Source organism: Giraffa tippelskirchi, chromosome 6 (assembly GCF_054371585.1).
Source record: "Giraffa tippelskirchi isolate mGirTip1 chromosome 6, T2T-mGirTip1v1.2.pri, whole genome shotgun sequence".
Taxonomy (NCBI): Eukaryota; Metazoa; Chordata; class Mammalia; order Artiodactyla; family Giraffidae; genus Giraffa; species Giraffa tippelskirchi.
The window spans coordinates 137,617,501-137,635,104 of NC_137280.1; the positions used below are offsets into that span (position 1 = coordinate 137,617,501).

The window sequence follows — 17,604 nt, forward strand, 5'->3', positions numbered from 1 at the left end:
ACATCCTCAAGCTCCCATCATTGCCCTAGGAGAAGGGACTAGACAGACACAAAGATTTTTCGTTTTAAACACTGTCTCTGGGGCCATGAGCCAAAAGCAGCTCTGTGGACAGCAGGCTCGAGTTTCCTCTGCCACACAAGAGCCCAGCTCTCCGATGCATAGTCCATGCAGAGAGCTCACAGTGAAAGGCCCCCTATGTGGACGCCTCCTTGACCCTCCGATGGGCACCTCTGTCTTGGAAAATTCCTCCCACTCTGGAAGAGGCCTCTGCCAGTACTTGGGTTCCCCTCCACAACCCATACCAACTCCTTGAGTTCTCTGCTGCAATCTGGTTTCAAGTCAGGATGTTCTGTGGTGCATTGTACAGCAGCCGGTCCCTGAGCACACACTGCTAAGAAGAGCCACCCCCTCAGCCCTCACTTTCACAGCATTTGCCTTGCCAATTATTAGCACAATGGGCCAATTCTCATCCTGTGTCGCTCTTGGGGAAAATATGCAGGCTAGGGAACTGGCCTAGATTGGAAATGGAACAGCAGAAGCTGCCAATTAACATGAGTTCTTTTTTTGCATCCCCTAAAGAGGTTAGTCTCTACGGAGAACTTATAAATAAAAAACATGATCCCACTAGGCCTCAAGGAACTCCTTAACTGCCTCGCATCTCTGGGGGTTGGGATGAACGTCAAAGGTCACTTGGTCTAGCTATCCAGTGCTTGAATCCCTTAGATGACCTCGTCAGCTACCTCCTGAATGCACCCCTGTTTGAGGAACTCACCATTCACCATAGCAGAGGGCTCCAAGGATTTGAAAGGTCTTCCTTTAATTCAATCAAATCCGCCTTCCATAACTCCCCCACTTTGGTTCCAGCTTGTGAGAGAAGCTAGCCAACCACTCAGTCTCCATTCCCAGGAAATAATCAACTGCTCAGGAAAATGGCTCCCAGGCCAAAAATATAAGTTTTGGGAAAGCACAAGAGAAAGCCTACTAGAGCAGAAAGGCTAACAGTTGGAAGAAGGGCTGGACTATCCTCATGGACACGAAAGGCCAAGTCAGGTTACAGATCCAGTCTGGGATGGATTACAGGCACCCCCAAACACTCCACTTGTACCCACATCAGAAAATCTGTGGAAGGCAGAGGAGATCAAAAGCTACAGCCTTACTCTCACAGCAGGAAGATAAGAATGAATGGAAGCATCTGGAGAAACTGAAGCTTGGTCCAGATTTAGTAGACTTCATGTAATGGGCATCCCAGTATCCATAGGAGGGACTGGTCTTATGGCCAAAGCCTTGGCTTCTCCTTAGAACTTTCTACTTATGCCATTAAAAAGCATCAAGTCTCTCTGCCTCAGACCTGGTTCAACCCTCCTCATGAAGAATCAAGACATCTTCATGTTCCTGGGTGGGAAGTTGGCTCAGAAACACAGAGGGCGTCTGGGACAGTCCCCCAATATGTGGGAAGAGCAAGGAAAAATATGAAAAAGAAAAACATCTCGCTTGCACATGGGGAAGGCAGCAAATCAAGACAATAGGTTAAGGGGAACAGATGAAGGGGGGGCTCATCACCATAACAACAAGCCCAACAACTCTGAAAGATGGGATTTTTGTTTTTCTTTTCACCTGTCATTCTTCTTGGTACTGTCACTCTCCTTGCTTCTGTTGGAAGACAAGTTGTGAGTTTTTCACTCCCACCAGCAAGCTGCCTGGCTATGCGGAGTGCAGCTGCTAAGGGATGGGGGTAGAATGGGGTCTCCCAGAGGGGTGCTCGGGAGACTCGGGTTCTGTCCTTCCCCCTCCCCGGTCAAAGTTGGGAAGTGTGTAGCTTGCTCATGAGACATGAACATGGCTGTTTGTGCACAAAGGCATGAGAAAGTCCCCTCTGACATGGAGACAGAGGAACCAGAGTTCTGGTCCTTAAATAACAGGAAGTTTTGTTTCTGCCCCAGGATACCCCATCATATTCCAACAGAGGGAGTCAAAGAGAGTCAGTAATGGCAACTTGATGGAAGATTATGGTTTGGGTCTCCTCGAAAGAACTAAATTTGGTGCTATCAAAAAGTCAGTGGCACACCTAAGGGAAATTAGAAACCTTGCCTAAATGTAAACTCCTCAATTACATGAGCCAAGAAGACACCAACACCCACCAGCCCTTCATTATACACCCTATCACACTGTGTCAAATTTAGATGGTAATGCTTCATCTAAGTTTTCTTTTTTTTTTTTTTATAAAAATCATCAATAAACTAACCACTTATATACATGTCCTTGCTGGAATGTCCCACCCCATTTATTTATTTTTTTAAATTAGTTTATTTATCTATTTTTAACTTTACAATATTGTATTTGTTTTGCCATACATTGACATGAATCCACCATGGGTATACATGTTTTTCCCTTCCAGAACCCCCCTCCCACCTCCCTCCCCATCCCATCCCTCTGGGTCATCCCAGTGCACCAGCCCCGAGCACCCTGTATCACACATTGAACCTGGACTGGAAATTCGTTTCACATATGATAATTTACATGCTTCAGTGCCATTCTCCCATATCGTCCCGCCCTCGCCCTCTCCCATAGAGTCCATAATACTGTTCTATTTATCTGTGTCTCTTTTGATGTCTCGCATACAGGGTTATCTTTACCGATTAACTAAATACCATATATATGTGTTAGTATACTGTATTGGTGTTTTTCTTTCTGGCTTACTTCACTCTGTATAATAGACTCCAGTTTCATCCACCTCATTAGAACTGATTCGAATGTATTCTTTTTAATGGCTAAGTAATATTCCATTGTGTATATGTACCACAGCTTCCTTATCCATTCGTCTGCTGATGGGCATCTAGGCTGCTTCCATGTCCTGGCTATTGTAAACAGTGCTGCAATGAACATTGGGGTACACGTGTCTCTTTCAATTCTGGTTTCCTCAGTGTGTATGCCCAGCAGTGGGATTGCTGGGTCATATGGCAGTTCTATTTCCAGTTTTTTGAGGAATCTCCACACTGTTCTCCATAGTGGCTGTACTAGTTTGCATTCCCACCAGCAGTGGAAGAGGGTTCCCTTTTCTCCACACGTTCTCCAGCATTTATTGCTTGTAGACTTTTGGATAGCAGCCATTCTGACTGGCATGAAATGGTACCTAATTGTGGTTTTGATTTTCATTTCTCTGATAATGAGTGATGTTGAGCATCTTTTCATGTGTTTGTTAGCCATCTGTATGTCCTCTTTGGAGAAGTGTCTGTTTAGTTCTTTGGCCCACTTTTTGATTGGGTCATTTATTTTTCTGGAATTGAACTGCAGGAGCTGCTTATATATTTTTGAGATTAATTGTTTGTCCATTGCTTCGTTTGCTATTGTTTTCTCCCATTCTGAAGGCTGTCTTTTCACCTTGCTTATAGTTTCCTTTGTTGTGCAAAAGCTTTTAAGTTTAATTAGGTCCAATTTGTTTATTTTTGCTTTTATTTCCAATATTCTGGGAGGTGGGTCATAGAGGGTCCTGCTGTGGTTTATGTCAGAGAGTGTTTTGCCTATGTTTTCCTCTAGGAGTTTTATAGTTTCTGGTCTTACGTTTAGATCTTTAATCCATTTTGAGTTTATTTTTGTGTATGGTGTTAGAAAGCGTTCTAATTTCATTCTTTTACAAGTGGTTGACCAGTTTTCCCAGCACCACTTGTTAAAGAGATTGTCTTTTCTCCATTGTATATTCTTGCCTCCTTTGTCGAAGATAAGGTGTCCATAGGTGTGTGGATTTATCTCTGGGCTTTCTATTTTGTTTCATTGATCTATATTTCTGTCCTTGTGCCAGTACCATACTGTCTTGATGACTGTGGCTTTGTAGTAGAGCCTGAAGTCAGGCAGGTTGATTCCTCCAGTTCCATTCTTCTTTCTCAAGATTGCTTTGGCTATTCAAGATTGTTTGTATTTCCATACAAATTGTGAAATTATTAGTTCTAGTTCTCTGAAAAATACTGTTAGTAGCTTGATAGGGATTGCATTGAATCTATAGATTGCTTTGGGTAGTATACTCATTTTCACTATATTGATTCTTCCAATCCATGAACACGGTATATTTTTCCATCAATTTGTGTCCTCTTTGACTTCTTTCACCAATGTTTTATAGTTTTCTATATATAGGTCTTTTGTTTCTCTAGGTAGATATATTCCTAAGTATTTTATTCTTTTCGTTGCAATGCTGAATGGAATTGTTTCCTTAATTTCTCTTTCTGTTTTCTCGTTGTTAGTGTATAGGAATGCAAGGGATTTCTGTGTGTTGATTTTATATCCTGCAACTTTACTATATTCATTGATTAGCTCTAGTAATTTTCTGGTGGAGTCTTTAGGGTTTTCTATGTAGAGGATCATGTCATCTGCAAACAGTGAGAGTTTTACTTCTTCTTTTCGAATCTGGATTCCTTTTATTTCTTTTTCTGCTCTGATTGCTGTGGCCAAAACTTCCAAAACTATGTTGAATAGTAGTGGTGAGAGTGGGCACCCTTGTCTTGTTCCTGACTTTAGGGGAATTGCTTTCAGTTTTTCACCACTGAGGATAATGTTTGCTGTGGGTTTGTCGTATATAGCTTTTATTATGTTGAGGTATGTTCCTTCTATTCCTGCTTTTTGGAGGGTTTTTATCATAAATGGATGTTGAATTTTGTCGAAGGCTTTCTCTGCATCTATTGAAATAATCATATGGTTTTTATTTTTCAATTTGTTTATGTGATGTATTACATTGATTGATTTGCGGATATTGAAGAATCCTTGCATCCCTGGGATAAAGCCCACTTGGTCATGATGTTTGATCTTTTTAATATATTGTTGGATTCTGTTTGCTAGGATTTTGTTAAGGATTTTTGCATCTATGTTCATCAGTGATGTTGGCCTGTAGTTTTCTTTTTTTGTGGCATCTTTGTCAGGTTTTGGTATTAGGGTGATGGTGGCCTCATAGAATGTGTTTGGAAGTTTACCTTCCTCTGCAATTTTCTGGAAGAGTTTGAGTAGGATAGGTGTTAGCTCTTCTCTAAATTTTTGGTAGAATTCAGCTGTGAAGCCATCTGGTCCTGGGCTTTTGTTTGCTGGAAGATTTCTCATTACAGTTTCAATTTCCATGCTTGTGATGGGTCTGTTGAGATTTTCTATTTCTTCCTGGTCAGTTTTAGGAAGTCATACTTTTCTAAGAATTTATCCATTTCTTCCAAGTTGTCCATTTTATTTGCATATAGTTGCTGATAATAGTCTCTTATGATCCTTTGTATTTCTGTGTTGTCTGTTGTGATCTCTCCGTTTTCATTTCTAATTTTGTTGATTTGATTCTTCTCCTTTGTTTCTTGATGAGTCTGGCTAATGGCTTGTCAATTTTATTTATCTTCTCAAAGAACCAGCTTTTGGCTTTGTTTAAGTTTTCTTTCTGATACTGCTGGTGACTCAGGTGCTCCCTTGATTCCAGAGGCCTTCCCAGGATTGTGTCAACATACAGAAAGATCCATAGCACTGTGTCCTGTGAGAGGTGGTAGTGCCCATACCATCTGACTGCCCTCTTCATTTGGTTTGTATGGCATATGCCCCCTCACCAACATACACTGCCATCCCCATGGACCAGAGACCTCTTTCAGAAGTGAAGGATGGCTCTCTACCTCCAGATACAAAGACTCAGTCACTGGACCTTCCTCCTTCTGTAGATACACAGAATATGCCTCCTATTCCCACTTCCATATGAAGATCTGACCCTCCTTCCTTCCATGATGTATCACAAATGGACACTCCACCTTCTGCATTCAGGGAGGAAGATGGCTTCTTATGATTTTTTTGAAGATAGTAACAAAAAAAGGTGCCCACCACGCCCTTATCCTTGAAGAAAATCTACAACCAAGGTGAACTTGAAAAGACTATGAAGAAGGAAATAAAAACTGCCTTGGTGACCAGCAGGCAAGATGTACTCCAGCTACTAAAAAGCTGATCAGCTGGTGAAGTCAACAGGACTCAGTCTTTTCCTCCTAGCCTTCTTGTCTACCACCTCCCCCCAAGCCAGTTCCCCATCCACTCTGTCTGAGCTTCACTGTCAACCACTCTCTTCCAAGCTGTGAGCTGATAATACAGTAATGTGCCTCTCCACCACACCCCAGGCCTGCCCACACAGAAGAGTTTTATAGGAACTTCTATAAATCATAAGTCCTCCAAAAACTCTAAAGACTTACTTCCCAGGAGAACTACCGAACTCACAAACAACAAACAGGGAGACACTTTGAGCATTCTGAAAAATCAAGCCAAGTGAGAATTTACTTGTTCAGCCAACTCTTGAACCAAGCACCAAACTAATTTTCACATGTTTCCCTTGTCAGGCCATGATACCAGAGCAGGAGAAATTCTACCCCTCTCAATAATCATTTCCACCACTTCCAGAGCCAGGCTACACCTTGCCAAGTGTAACCCATATTCAAGAACCATCTGCTTTAGCAATACAGGAAGCCACCAGAGAAATATGCTTTAGATAATCCAACAGCTCTGCCGGCCAAGGAGGCTTCTGGGGAGAGAAGTGAGGCTGCTATTTCCCAGCTGTGGTCCCCAAGATCAGCCGAGCTGAATCCTGTACAATGCACCAAGTAGAACTGGGGCAGAGGCCACTGACTTGGTCAATTGCTGACCCCTTTCCAGATACCCAGATTCCAATAGGCAGACATCAGAGTAGTCCCTAGGGCATGACAGTTCACCTTTTGCATGACTTGCCAACATCCCCACCTGAAAAAGAACACACAGAGATATAAAAGCTTTATCCTACCTAGTGCCACCAACCAACCACGCTGTGCACCAGTGCCAGCGGAGGCGTGCATTTCATTTTAATTCAATGAGAAATCTGAACCTGAGCAAACAATATCAACCAAGATGTTCAAGCCGCCATGGCATCTGGGGATGAGTATGCTTCCAAGATCTAAGGATGTTTTCTTGCCTGAGTCAAGAATTTAATTGATTCTCCCTCTCCCCAACTCAGCTTCCCTGACTCAAATGGTAAAGAATCTGCCGGCAATGCAGGAGTCCCGGGTTGAGTCCCTGGGTTGGGAAGATCCCCAGGAGAAGGGAATGGCACCCCACTCCAGTATTCTTGCCTGGAGAATCCCATGGACAAAGGAGCCTGGTGGGCTACAGTCCATGGGGTTGCAAAGAGTTGGACAAGACTGAGCTACTAACAGAGTCAATCTCCCCAAGTCATTACCTTCCCCCATAACCAGAAGTTTTGTTTGGTTGTTCTCACCACCTGGGAGGATGCTGTCCCTCAGTCCCCAACTTGTGAATCTCACTGGAAGTGACAGAACTCAGGGGATGGTCTCACAAACTGATGCTGTTTCTCAGGCTCCACGAAATGAGCTCTGTCTACTTCCTACTGGACATGGACGCTTGTCCCCAGGACCCTAGGAATTAAGCACCCTGCTCCCCAATCCTGCCCATTCAGAACTAGTGCAAGATCTTTTAGCCCAGGCAACAGCGATTTCTAAATTCAGCTGTCTGAATCTGCCTATGGTGTTTTTCAGCAAGCACCTCCACGAGAAAAATGACTCCAATTAAGCATAATTATTAGGGTTTAATGGAGCCATTTTTCTACCTCAGTGCCTTTTTTCTATTTCAAGCCCCCCCAGTTTTCTTTTTCCCTTCACTGGGACTCAGAACAGTAAGTTAAAGGTATACATTGGTTGATCTTTATTATACATACAATAACTGTCTTATTAAATTGAAATCAAATGCACATCTAGGAGAAAGTTCACTTTAAGTATCAACTCACAGAAAAATGCTCACAGGCATAAACAATAAGCGAGGCCAGTGTGTTGCTGAGCAACTGAGGGGGTGGGGGACAGGAATTCAGCTGAAAAGGAAGAGACACAGTTGCCTGAAAGAATGGGGTAAGCTCAGGGGTGCAGATCTTGGTGGAAACTGCCCCGACTTCTTGTGGCATCCCCCACCCTAAAACAGGCACTGGGAAGGATGGGAAGTCTAATTATCAACTAAATATAATCAGGGATGCTCAGAGAATTGTCACACACACATACACACATGCACGCATCTTTTCCTGGGGAATGTTGAACACTCTGTCAATATATACAAAGCCTTTCCAACTATTATGAATGTTAAAGAGGGTGATGGGGTTGAGTGTATGTGTGTTAAAATGCTGCTGCTTGGTTAGTCTCTAGCCCCCTGGCTCACTGGACTCTTCCCCCTCCCCTTTCCCTCCTCCTCTTCCTAGGACAAGACAAGCGCTCTCAGCCTCAGCAATGTGGCGGGCGTGTTCTACATCCTGATCGGAGGACTTGGACTCGCCATGCTGGTTGCCTTAATCGAGTTCTGCTACAAATCGCGTAGCGAATCCAAGCGGATGAAGGTGGCATCGTCTTCCCAGGCCTTTTTCCTAACCTATTCTGTGATACAGCCGGGTTTCCTGGGAGTCCCTTTTGCTAGAAAGGGTGGGGAGTGATGGGAGGTGGAGGTCAATCCAAGGCAGGGGATGACAGAGAGCTAGGTTATAAGGAAGGTGGCAGGGAAAGAGGCAGTGGTGAGATAGGAAGGAAGATGCTGGCATGTGTCAGGGTAAATACAAGGCCTGAGAAAACAAATGCATCAGCCAGTGATGGGGAGTGAGATGAAAAGTTAGGGGTTGAGTGGACACTCAAGGCATTGGGAGGCAAGAGTGACTGCCTCACGGTCACTCTTGGTAGTGACTCTCTGAGGTCATGTTAACTGAAGTGTAGTTCCAAAACAGCAGAGGGGGCATCTTCCCTCTGCAAGGTGGATGATCTTGCCATGCCAGGTGAGGTAGGTCTATTCTTGGCCATCACACTGTAAGATGGACTTTGGCAGAGAGGATCATGCCCAGAGAATGGTAAGCACATTAACTGATGACCCCAAACCACATCAAATATAGTGAAGGCAGCTAACTCAAAAAGAGAAGAATTGTGGAAGTTATGAGAGTTGCCTGTAAAAACATGAAGACTTCTTGGGAGTGAAAGAAAACAGATTAGTTTTGTGGAGTCCCAAAGTATACAACAAGAACTAATGACTAAAAGTTATGGAGAACAGATGTGAACACAGTAAGTGAGATCTACTTTTCTTTCAGAGCTATCCCAAAATGGGATGGATTGTGCCAGTGAGTAACACACTGTCCATCACTAGAGGCACACATGTAGAGGCTGAATAATTCTTGACAAATGTATAGATTCAAAGTATCCAAAGGGAATCTGGATTAAATGACCATCAAGACCTCTCATTTGTCATCATTTAGCTTCAATAAGAAAATATTTGGGGAAGGAAATATTATTCATGTGAGCAACACCATAAGCAAGACATCACGAGGAGGCAGAGAGGACTAAGACAATATCTGTAACCTTCCGCATTTTTAACAAAGAAAATCTACCCAGGGACCCAAACTATGGCATAGATAGGAAGACCCACAGGGATATATAGGAGGGAGAAAATAGAGAAGGCTTCCAGGAAGAACCAGAAACTAAGAGGAAGGACAAGTGGAATTCAAACCAACAGAAGTGGCAAGAAGCACAGTCATTCTGAGCAATATACCCTAGTCTGTTACCTTGACTTGAGTAGACTGATAGGACTCATTGATAGAATTTTCTCTCCCAGAATGTGCCCTAAGAAGCCCTTTTTTCCACATGCAATCACTCCCAGACTCAGCATACCCACTGTTGGATCACAGCCATAGCCTCCTACCAACCCTCTTCCTGCCTTAGGCACCCACCCTACATATACCTCCAAGTCCCTCTTGGAGAAGACATTGCTGGACATTTGCTTCCACTGTTTGGAAACTCTGTACTCAGTTCTGTACACAGGGAGTGGGAGTTGAGAACGGAGGGCCTTCTGTCCTGGCATTCAACATTTCCACATCATAGTTCTAGCCTACTTTCCCCTCCCCAGGCAATCTGCTCTCCTTACATGCTCCATACTCCAGCCACCCACCTCGTGCTTTCCATGTGTACCCACCCATGTGCCTTGATGCAAGCCAATCCCTCTCTCTGTCTTCTGTCCCATAATTAGTTGCTCAGTTGCATCCTACTCTTTGCAACCCCATGCACTATAGCCTTCTAGGCTCCTCTGTCCAGGCAAGAATACTAGAGTAGAAAGACATTCTCTTCTCCAGGGGATCTTCCTGACTCAGGGGTTGAACCTGGGTCTCCTGCATTGCAGGCAGATTCTTTACCATCTGAGCCATTGGGGAAACCCCACAGTCAACTTCCCACAATATAATAGCATGGAGTAATTAAGGGATGGTAGTATGATGGTATTTGGTCAGGGACCTAGGAACACCTCCATCCCACCCTTGACCAGTTCATCCAAGTTCAGGTCCTCTCAGAAAGGACAAAGCACAGCAAAAGTACAGACCTCAGATTCTAAATCCAGTGTAGATCTCCAAGGAGCTTGGCTGGACACAACAAGTTCTCCTAGAACCTGAAAAGGTTATCTTTGCCTACTCCATACAAAACATAAGCCTAAAGACTCTCTTATTTTACCCTCCAAAACTGTGGAAAGGTTACTCCAGAGGCAGTAAGTGGAACAGGAGAAGACCTAGGTGAGCACAGCCTTTACAACCACCCCAAAACCTTCCCCATGGGCCATAACCAAAACCAGGGTCCCAGGATTGGCTCGGTACTCACTAAAGGAACTCCCCTCAAACAGTGCAGAGAGGCTCTAGAGACTGAATGTCTGAGCACAAATCTTGCCTGCTCTGCACATTAACTGAGTCATCCTGAACAAGTTTCAATAGCTTTCTGATCCTCCTTTTCATAAAATGGGGCTAGTGGTAGCATTGAGCTGGCCAAAAAGTTCATTTGGGTTTTTTGGTAACATCGTATAGAAAACCTGAACAAACCTTTTGGCCAACCCAATATATACCTTATAAAAATTGTTGTGGATTATATGAAAAAGTGGGTATAAAGGCTCTGCAAAATGACTGGGCCATAGTAAGCCCTAAGTAAATAATAATTACTAGAATTACATTATTATAAAGAATTATATTATTAACTAGAATAATATTATTAGTGGCCAGCTACAGCCTCCTTAAGACTTTCCTTTCATAGCCCCTACTTAAATGTCCTAGGGCTTTTCAGGCCATAGAGACTGTGAGTTTCCTAAGGTAAGAAGCTGTGTCTGATTTCTCTTTGGACATCCCACACACATAAGGTAAGCATGAGTTAGGTTAATGTGGGATTGTATCCAGAGAAAATCTCCTGGAGGATAAGGTGAGGCAATGGAAGGAGCTGCTGTTAGATGAAGCAAACACAACCATCAAAACCACCCAGCCAGGAAGCACACACAACATCTGATGTGCTTTTGGCCCCATCAAGAGATCTGATGAAACCAGATGTGCCCAAGCAGGACTGGACTTCCAGCCCTTCCTATGGGATGACCATATCCTACTAATCATGGTCAGTGCCAGGTGGTGGTACCAGGGTGGCTAACAACAAAGATCCTCTTAAACCTGTATAACATTGACCTTCACCACTGAAGTCACAACATGCAAGTAAAAACAAGAATCCTTATGAGAGGCAACTGAGTCATACCATAACTTTTGGAAGACATTCTCTCCCTTCCCTTTCTAAGGAAGATATCAAATTTCTCAGAAGCCAACATCAGGATCTCTTAGAATCATTAATGCAAGCTGTTCCATCACAATCTTCTATAGTTAATTCCACTGGTTGGCATGATTTCTGCCCAACACAATGAGGCTCCTAATAGAATTTTTAATCTTCTACCTATAGAAAAGATGCCTTTATGGGCCTTAAGAGTCAACCCAGCCCTTAATTTTCAGAGCTCCATCAATCCCTCTCTTATCCGAAGGAGATAAGTGACCACATTCTGCTTGCCTCTCAGACTTTGCTGCTTTGCAGTTCTCTTTATCATTCTGTACTGTGCCTGCTCCAAAGGCAGATTAGCTCTTTTCAGAAGTGCAGCCTCCACCCTCACACAGAGGACTGCACTGACAGTGTCCAAAGCCTTTGGCAAGAACCTTCCCTCTTGTTTCTTCCCTTAACTACAGTATGTGGCCAACTCTTAAGACCTTGAGCCCCTAAACCTAGTTCACAATCAGCCTCCTATTTCTCAACAGTGTTTAAGGAGCCCTTCCCCACCCTGCATGAAAAAGAGAGGAAAGAGAAGAAGAGGGTGCAGGAAAGGAGAAAGAAAGAAGAAAGGGAGGAAAAAAGGAGAAATACATTTTTAGTAACTTCCCTATTCAAAGTGCTTAATAAACATTTTCATTAACCCTGTGCTTGCAGTTCTACAGATGAAGAAATAGGGGGTCAGAGAAGTTAAGTAGTTTTTCCAACAAACTCAGAGCTGGTGGAACAGGAATGAGATCTCCAACGTGGTTTCTGCAAAGCCTGGTTTCTGCAAAGCCTGGGTTCTTGGTACCAGCCAAGTCACTTCTCATCAATTTCTCTCTCCACCCCAATCACAGGGCAACAGATAATTTTTATCACCTACCAGGTCCCATCAAAACCCCACCCACAGTGCACAGACAAATAAGATGCAGTCCTTATCCTTAGGTTTGTCTGATCCAGTTGTTGAGGTCATCCGTGGGACATGATCCTTGGCTTGTGCATTACTGTAACCCTTTCCCCTTTGATGTCATGTGAGCGGGACACAGAGCAAGTGTCACAGGGACGGTGGGAAGGCACCCTCCAGGCAGTCCTTCTACAAAGACATATGGAGCACTATTGCCTGCTAGACATCACTCAGCCCTCAGGATCTAGTCAGGAGCAAACCAGACACAGTTTCTGCTCTCAGGAAACTGACAGTTTAATTGGCAGACAGAAAATAAGCAAATGTATAATATATGTTCAATGAGTGTTTGAAGAAAAATGCCCACAGCAGTCAAGTCCTGATCAGGGAATGGGGTCAAGGGCAGAACAAGAGGCTTCCCTGAGACAGTATGTTGAACAGACTTGAGGCAGAGAAGGAGTTAACCAGGGGATGATGGTTGTCCCCAAAGGAGGCACAAGTATCACAGACCTAAAGGCCAGAACTCTTGCCCAGATATAAGAGGAAGGCCAGGGAGACTAGGCACAGGAAGACTGATGAGAAAGGAGAGCAAGGAAGAGCTGGGGGCTCAGAGAGGGACTTTAGGCAACACCAACATTTCAGTTTAATTGAAACTGTCACACAGGAAAAGAAATTTCAAACCCAAGACGTACTCCAAATTGAATAAACTCTCAGACACCCTGTACCTCTCTTCTGCCTGGGAAAACAGACAGAAACCTGAGCCCTTAACTGATATTAAGGCTAACCAGGGTCTTTATTATCTACCACATTGTTCTTCCCCCCAAAAAATAATTCCCAGCCTCTCCCATCCCCAGGAGAGCTGCTGACTTTTCATAATTGTAGTGGCTGTGCTGACAAGGGCTGTGTTGAAACCACGGCCATCAAGGCTTTGCATGTTTCCCTGGAATTAATGAGCAGCTGAGGTACATGGTCAGGCATGGGTGTGGGAGGGGTGGTACAGCCTCCACAGCAGGTGGTCCCTCTGACTCTTGAAGGCATCACCGAGGGCTGAGCTTTTACTAGGGTGATCTATGATGTGCAGAGGCTGGGCAGACTTTTCTTAGAAAAGCACATAGCTGAAAAGTTAAGTTGTCATCACTGTTAGATAAATGAGTTTCTGAAGCAGCATCTTAGGGACTTTGAGGCTAGACTTTTCACTCACCCTTTTCTCCCTGAGTATCTGTTTCAAAAACAACTACTTATAAGGATGAACTTGAAGAACAGCTGGCATGTCAAGGATGGACAGGGGAGAACCACAGTTCCCAGAGGCAAGGGGAGAGATGACGTCAGCTTACAGCATGTTAGCTACCAGGGGGAGGAGGCCCCACAGGCAGAGGGTCATCCACTTTGACCCTAGGTCACAGATAACTGTAACTTGAAGCAAGTCAGTGACAAGTCCTCAGTTGCTCTATAAAGTGAAATCAACTAAGACCAGTGTGTTTCTACCTTATTTATATATTAGAATAACCGGGGCGGGGCAGGGGACAGGTGCGGGTTGAAGCTCTAGATGTCCAGGCCACACACCACACCTATTAAGTCAGCATCCCTGAGGCAGGTCTTAGACACCAGCATTTCTTCCTCGGAAACTCCCAGAACCTGCAGCCAAGTTTGAGAACTAGTGAAATGGTCATTTTTATCAGTGCTTCCCACTCCTGTTTTGACTCTATTCATCCCTTCTCCTGAGATTAGAAAGGAAACCAGTAAGCAGGTAACCCCTGCCATCAACAGGAGTATGGAGTCACTGACCTCTGAGAACCCCTCAGCTTTCATGAAAACCAATCCTGAATGACTTGAACTTGAAGAGCTCTAGCTACATGCCTGGCTCAGTTACCTCAGACTCATAGGCACCAATACTGATTATGCCACTAGCCTTCTCCTTTAAAATAAACATGTCAGGTACCACTGACTTCTATGGGATATTATGGAAATATGTGAGACCTTTTGAGAAACAAAGCCCAGGGTGATCTGTGTGAACTTTAAACTTTTTGTTTAAATTAAAGGAGTGTGGCAGAGAAAACTCATAGAAGATAGACATCCCAAGCTAATTCATAGAAGATTCCACACTGCCCCCACACACAAATAAAAAGTTCTTTTCAACAATTTAAAAGTGAGAACAAGTCACCATAAATTCTGCATGTTTTCGTTTTACATTTCCCCCATAGAGCAGCACAGAGGTGTTGATGTGACCTTGACTTAGAAGAATGCTCTCCAGGTCACACTTCCTCTTGAATGCAGGCAGAATGTAAATACACCATGTCCAGGAGTTTGAAGAGGAGAGAGAACCCGTGTGGGTGGAGCATCATATGGGGCAGATCTGTCTGAATCATGGAAGTTTTTAAAAGAAAAACTATTTTAAAACACTGTCAGAATTACCAGTAATAAGAGGATCCTCCCAAAGCATAGTGTAGCAGAAAGAATAACAATTGGGTCAAAACTGCCCTGTTTATGTCCATGAGGCCGCAGGAGATTGACTTACTTCTCTGATCACTAGAATCATGCCAATATGCAAAGAGGGAAGCCATCAACTTTTTAAGACTGGCCCTATGTGTTTGGCTTTTCTTAGACACATTCAGAGATATCTACTGGGCCTCTACATACTGGGCACGCTGGCAGGCAGCTAAGGATTGAGAAGACACAGCCCTTGTCCTTTTCCAGACAGTTAGCTCTCTTAAAGAAGACAGAAGTTACATACCTGAAGCAGAATCATTGCAAGCGAGTGTATAATGTATGAGAACTGGCGAGGATGGGGGTAGGACATGCTGTGGCAGGCTCAGACAACTTCAAAGAGGTAGGAACAAATTGAGTCGTGAAGGATGGATAGATTGGCCTTACAGAAAGAAACTTATAAACTCATAGACAATTTTTTGTGTTGATTTTCACCAAGAAACTAAGACCTATCTCAAAATTTCTATGGGTATCTTTTAATGGGAAGTTGAGGTGACAGGAAGAGGGTTTGGATTTCTGGTCGTGAAATTTCATTCTCCAAAGGAACTCAGTAAAGAACACTTCCTCTTGTCTAATAGGATATGCTTATAATCACAGATTCTGTTCTTGATCATTTTGTCTAACTCATCTCATCCTGGGGTAATCATTGGAGCTCTTTTGACATCTAGAATTCCAACATTCTAGAAATCACAATCTTTCACAAATCAGTAGCACCAATCTGATGTGTCAGGGTAGAAGTACAGGTTATATGCGCTAATGGGAAGTGGAAGACAGATAATGATCTTTGGAATTCATTTTCATTTTCTTTAGCACAGGCTTCTTTCCCATTATATTATGTATACCATATTAGTCAAACAAGTCCTGTGTTCTCTTAGCACACACTGCTAGAGGTAGGATGACATTTTTTTTCCAGAAGTAATCATAAGTAGTTTTAAATTTTCACCCAACAACGATATACCATCAATTTTGTGTAACATTTCAACTCATTTTTTCATGCAGTATAGAACCATTCTCTCTAATATACTTTGACAAACTTGGAGATTTCAAAGGTCTAGAGAGATAGCTCTGCACAAAGTCACATAGCAAGTTGACGTCAGAATCAGGACTAAAACCCAAGTTTCCTAAACCCCTTTTCCAGAGGTTTTCTACTTGGTCATGTTGCTACATTTATTATCATCAATACTACCATGGAACCATTGTACCTTTAGAAATCACAGAAGGTGAAGGATCTTAGAGATCACCCAATCCAGCACATCTCCTTAAACTTAGAGAACATGAGGTCCAGAGAGGGAATCAGATTAGTCCACAGCCAGGTAACAGTTCTGTGAGTTCGCAAGAAGTCAAGATTAGCATTACAGACTAGGAAACAAGCTGGGTAGGGAGGAGAGTTGGAGTGACATTTTAAGCCCAGTGTTGTTTCATTCTCCTTGCCAGTCATTGCCAAGGACCTGGGGAAGAACCCCCGGTCCTCCTGAAAAGGGTTTCTGTTTGATCCCACAGCAATCCATCAACGAAGCCATAAGGACATCGACGCTCCCCCGAAACAGCGGGGCAGGAGCCAGCAGTGGAGGGAGTGGAGAGAACGGCCGGGTGGTCAGCCATGACTTCCCCAAGTCCATGCAATCGATCCCCTGCATGAGCCACAGTTCAGGGATGCCCTTGGGAGCCACCGGATTATAACTGGAGCAGATGGAGATGCCCTTGGGGAGTATGCCCAGGCTCCCCCAGTTCCATCCCACACCCTTCAGTGCCAAAAACAACAAAATGAAACACAACCGCCACCAACCACCAGGACCATGAGGAGGAGGATTCAATAGACTTTCCTGAAGAATTGAGAAACCATTTTGCAGCCCCTTCTCCTTTTTTGATGTTCTTTTGCCCTTTTCCGTTGGCTAAGTGAGGATGACAAATAACACTGTACTGCAATAAGGGGAGAATAACCCTGTCACATAGAGCCTGTGTCACTGTAGCACTAATGAGGAAACTGTATTGTTTTCTTTTAATTCAGTGTTCATGTGTCTTAGTGTGTGCACTATTTTTTTTTCTTACTAATATCCATGGTTTGCAGGTTCTGTTAGATCCCTTCCTTTTCCTTCTTACTCCCAACTCCCTACCCATCCCACTTTAGTTTTCAGATTGGAGATTCAAGATTCGTTCCACCTGACAAGCAAGCAAAAGGAAAATAGCAATCTTCAAATAAATTCATCACGGGAGCTCTCCAAATCCCCTCCACACCTCGGCCCCAAGCCACGGATGGAGACCGACATTGCTGGAGGAGTGGGCTGACTCTCCACACAGGGCACTGCCTAGGCACTGACTTAGTTGAGAACATGTGTGAAGCAACTCAGACCCTGGGTGGCAAAGAAGCTGTAAAGGCAGACATGCAGTCAGAAGAGGACTCATGAAGTTATTGCTGGAGACTCAGATAAAGCTTCCTTGAATGTGTAACAGCCATCTCAGAGGCCTTAGGTGGAACAGTATGCTTTGTCACAGAGTCACACTCAGCCCTGAAGGGTATGTCCTTCTGCTATGCTCAAGCCCAATGGCATTCTGGTGGCTGAAGGGCAACTGGCCTCCTAAACCAAGTCAAGCCTTGGGAATAGCTGACATCCAGAAAACTCTCATCCCTGATTCTCACTT

At 43.9% G+C, this 17,604-nt stretch overlaps 2 protein-coding genes across 6 annotated transcripts in view; one reads left to right on the plus strand and one right to left on the minus strand.

The window, feature by feature from the left end:
- Window positions 1–16,967, plus strand: part of GRIA1 (glutamate ionotropic receptor AMPA type subunit 1) — a 337,441-nt gene extending 320,474 nt beyond the window's left edge. For all 4 annotated transcript variants that reach the window (XM_081495905.1, XM_081495904.1, XM_081495906.1 and 1 more), the window contains 2 exons: window positions 8,219–8,353; window positions 16,444–16,967. In XM_081495905.1, the coding sequence (XP_081352031.1) occupies window positions 8,219–8,353; window positions 16,444–16,644 (336 nt within the window). In that variant the 3' untranslated portion in view covers window positions 16,645–16,967. The remainder of the gene's footprint in view (window positions 1–8,218; window positions 8,354–16,443) is intronic.
- LOC145508725 (uncharacterized) overlaps window positions 1–17,604 on the minus strand; it is a 617,339-nt gene that overhangs the window by 451,847 nt on the left and 147,888 nt on the right. The gene's annotated exons all lie outside the window — the stretch shown is intronic.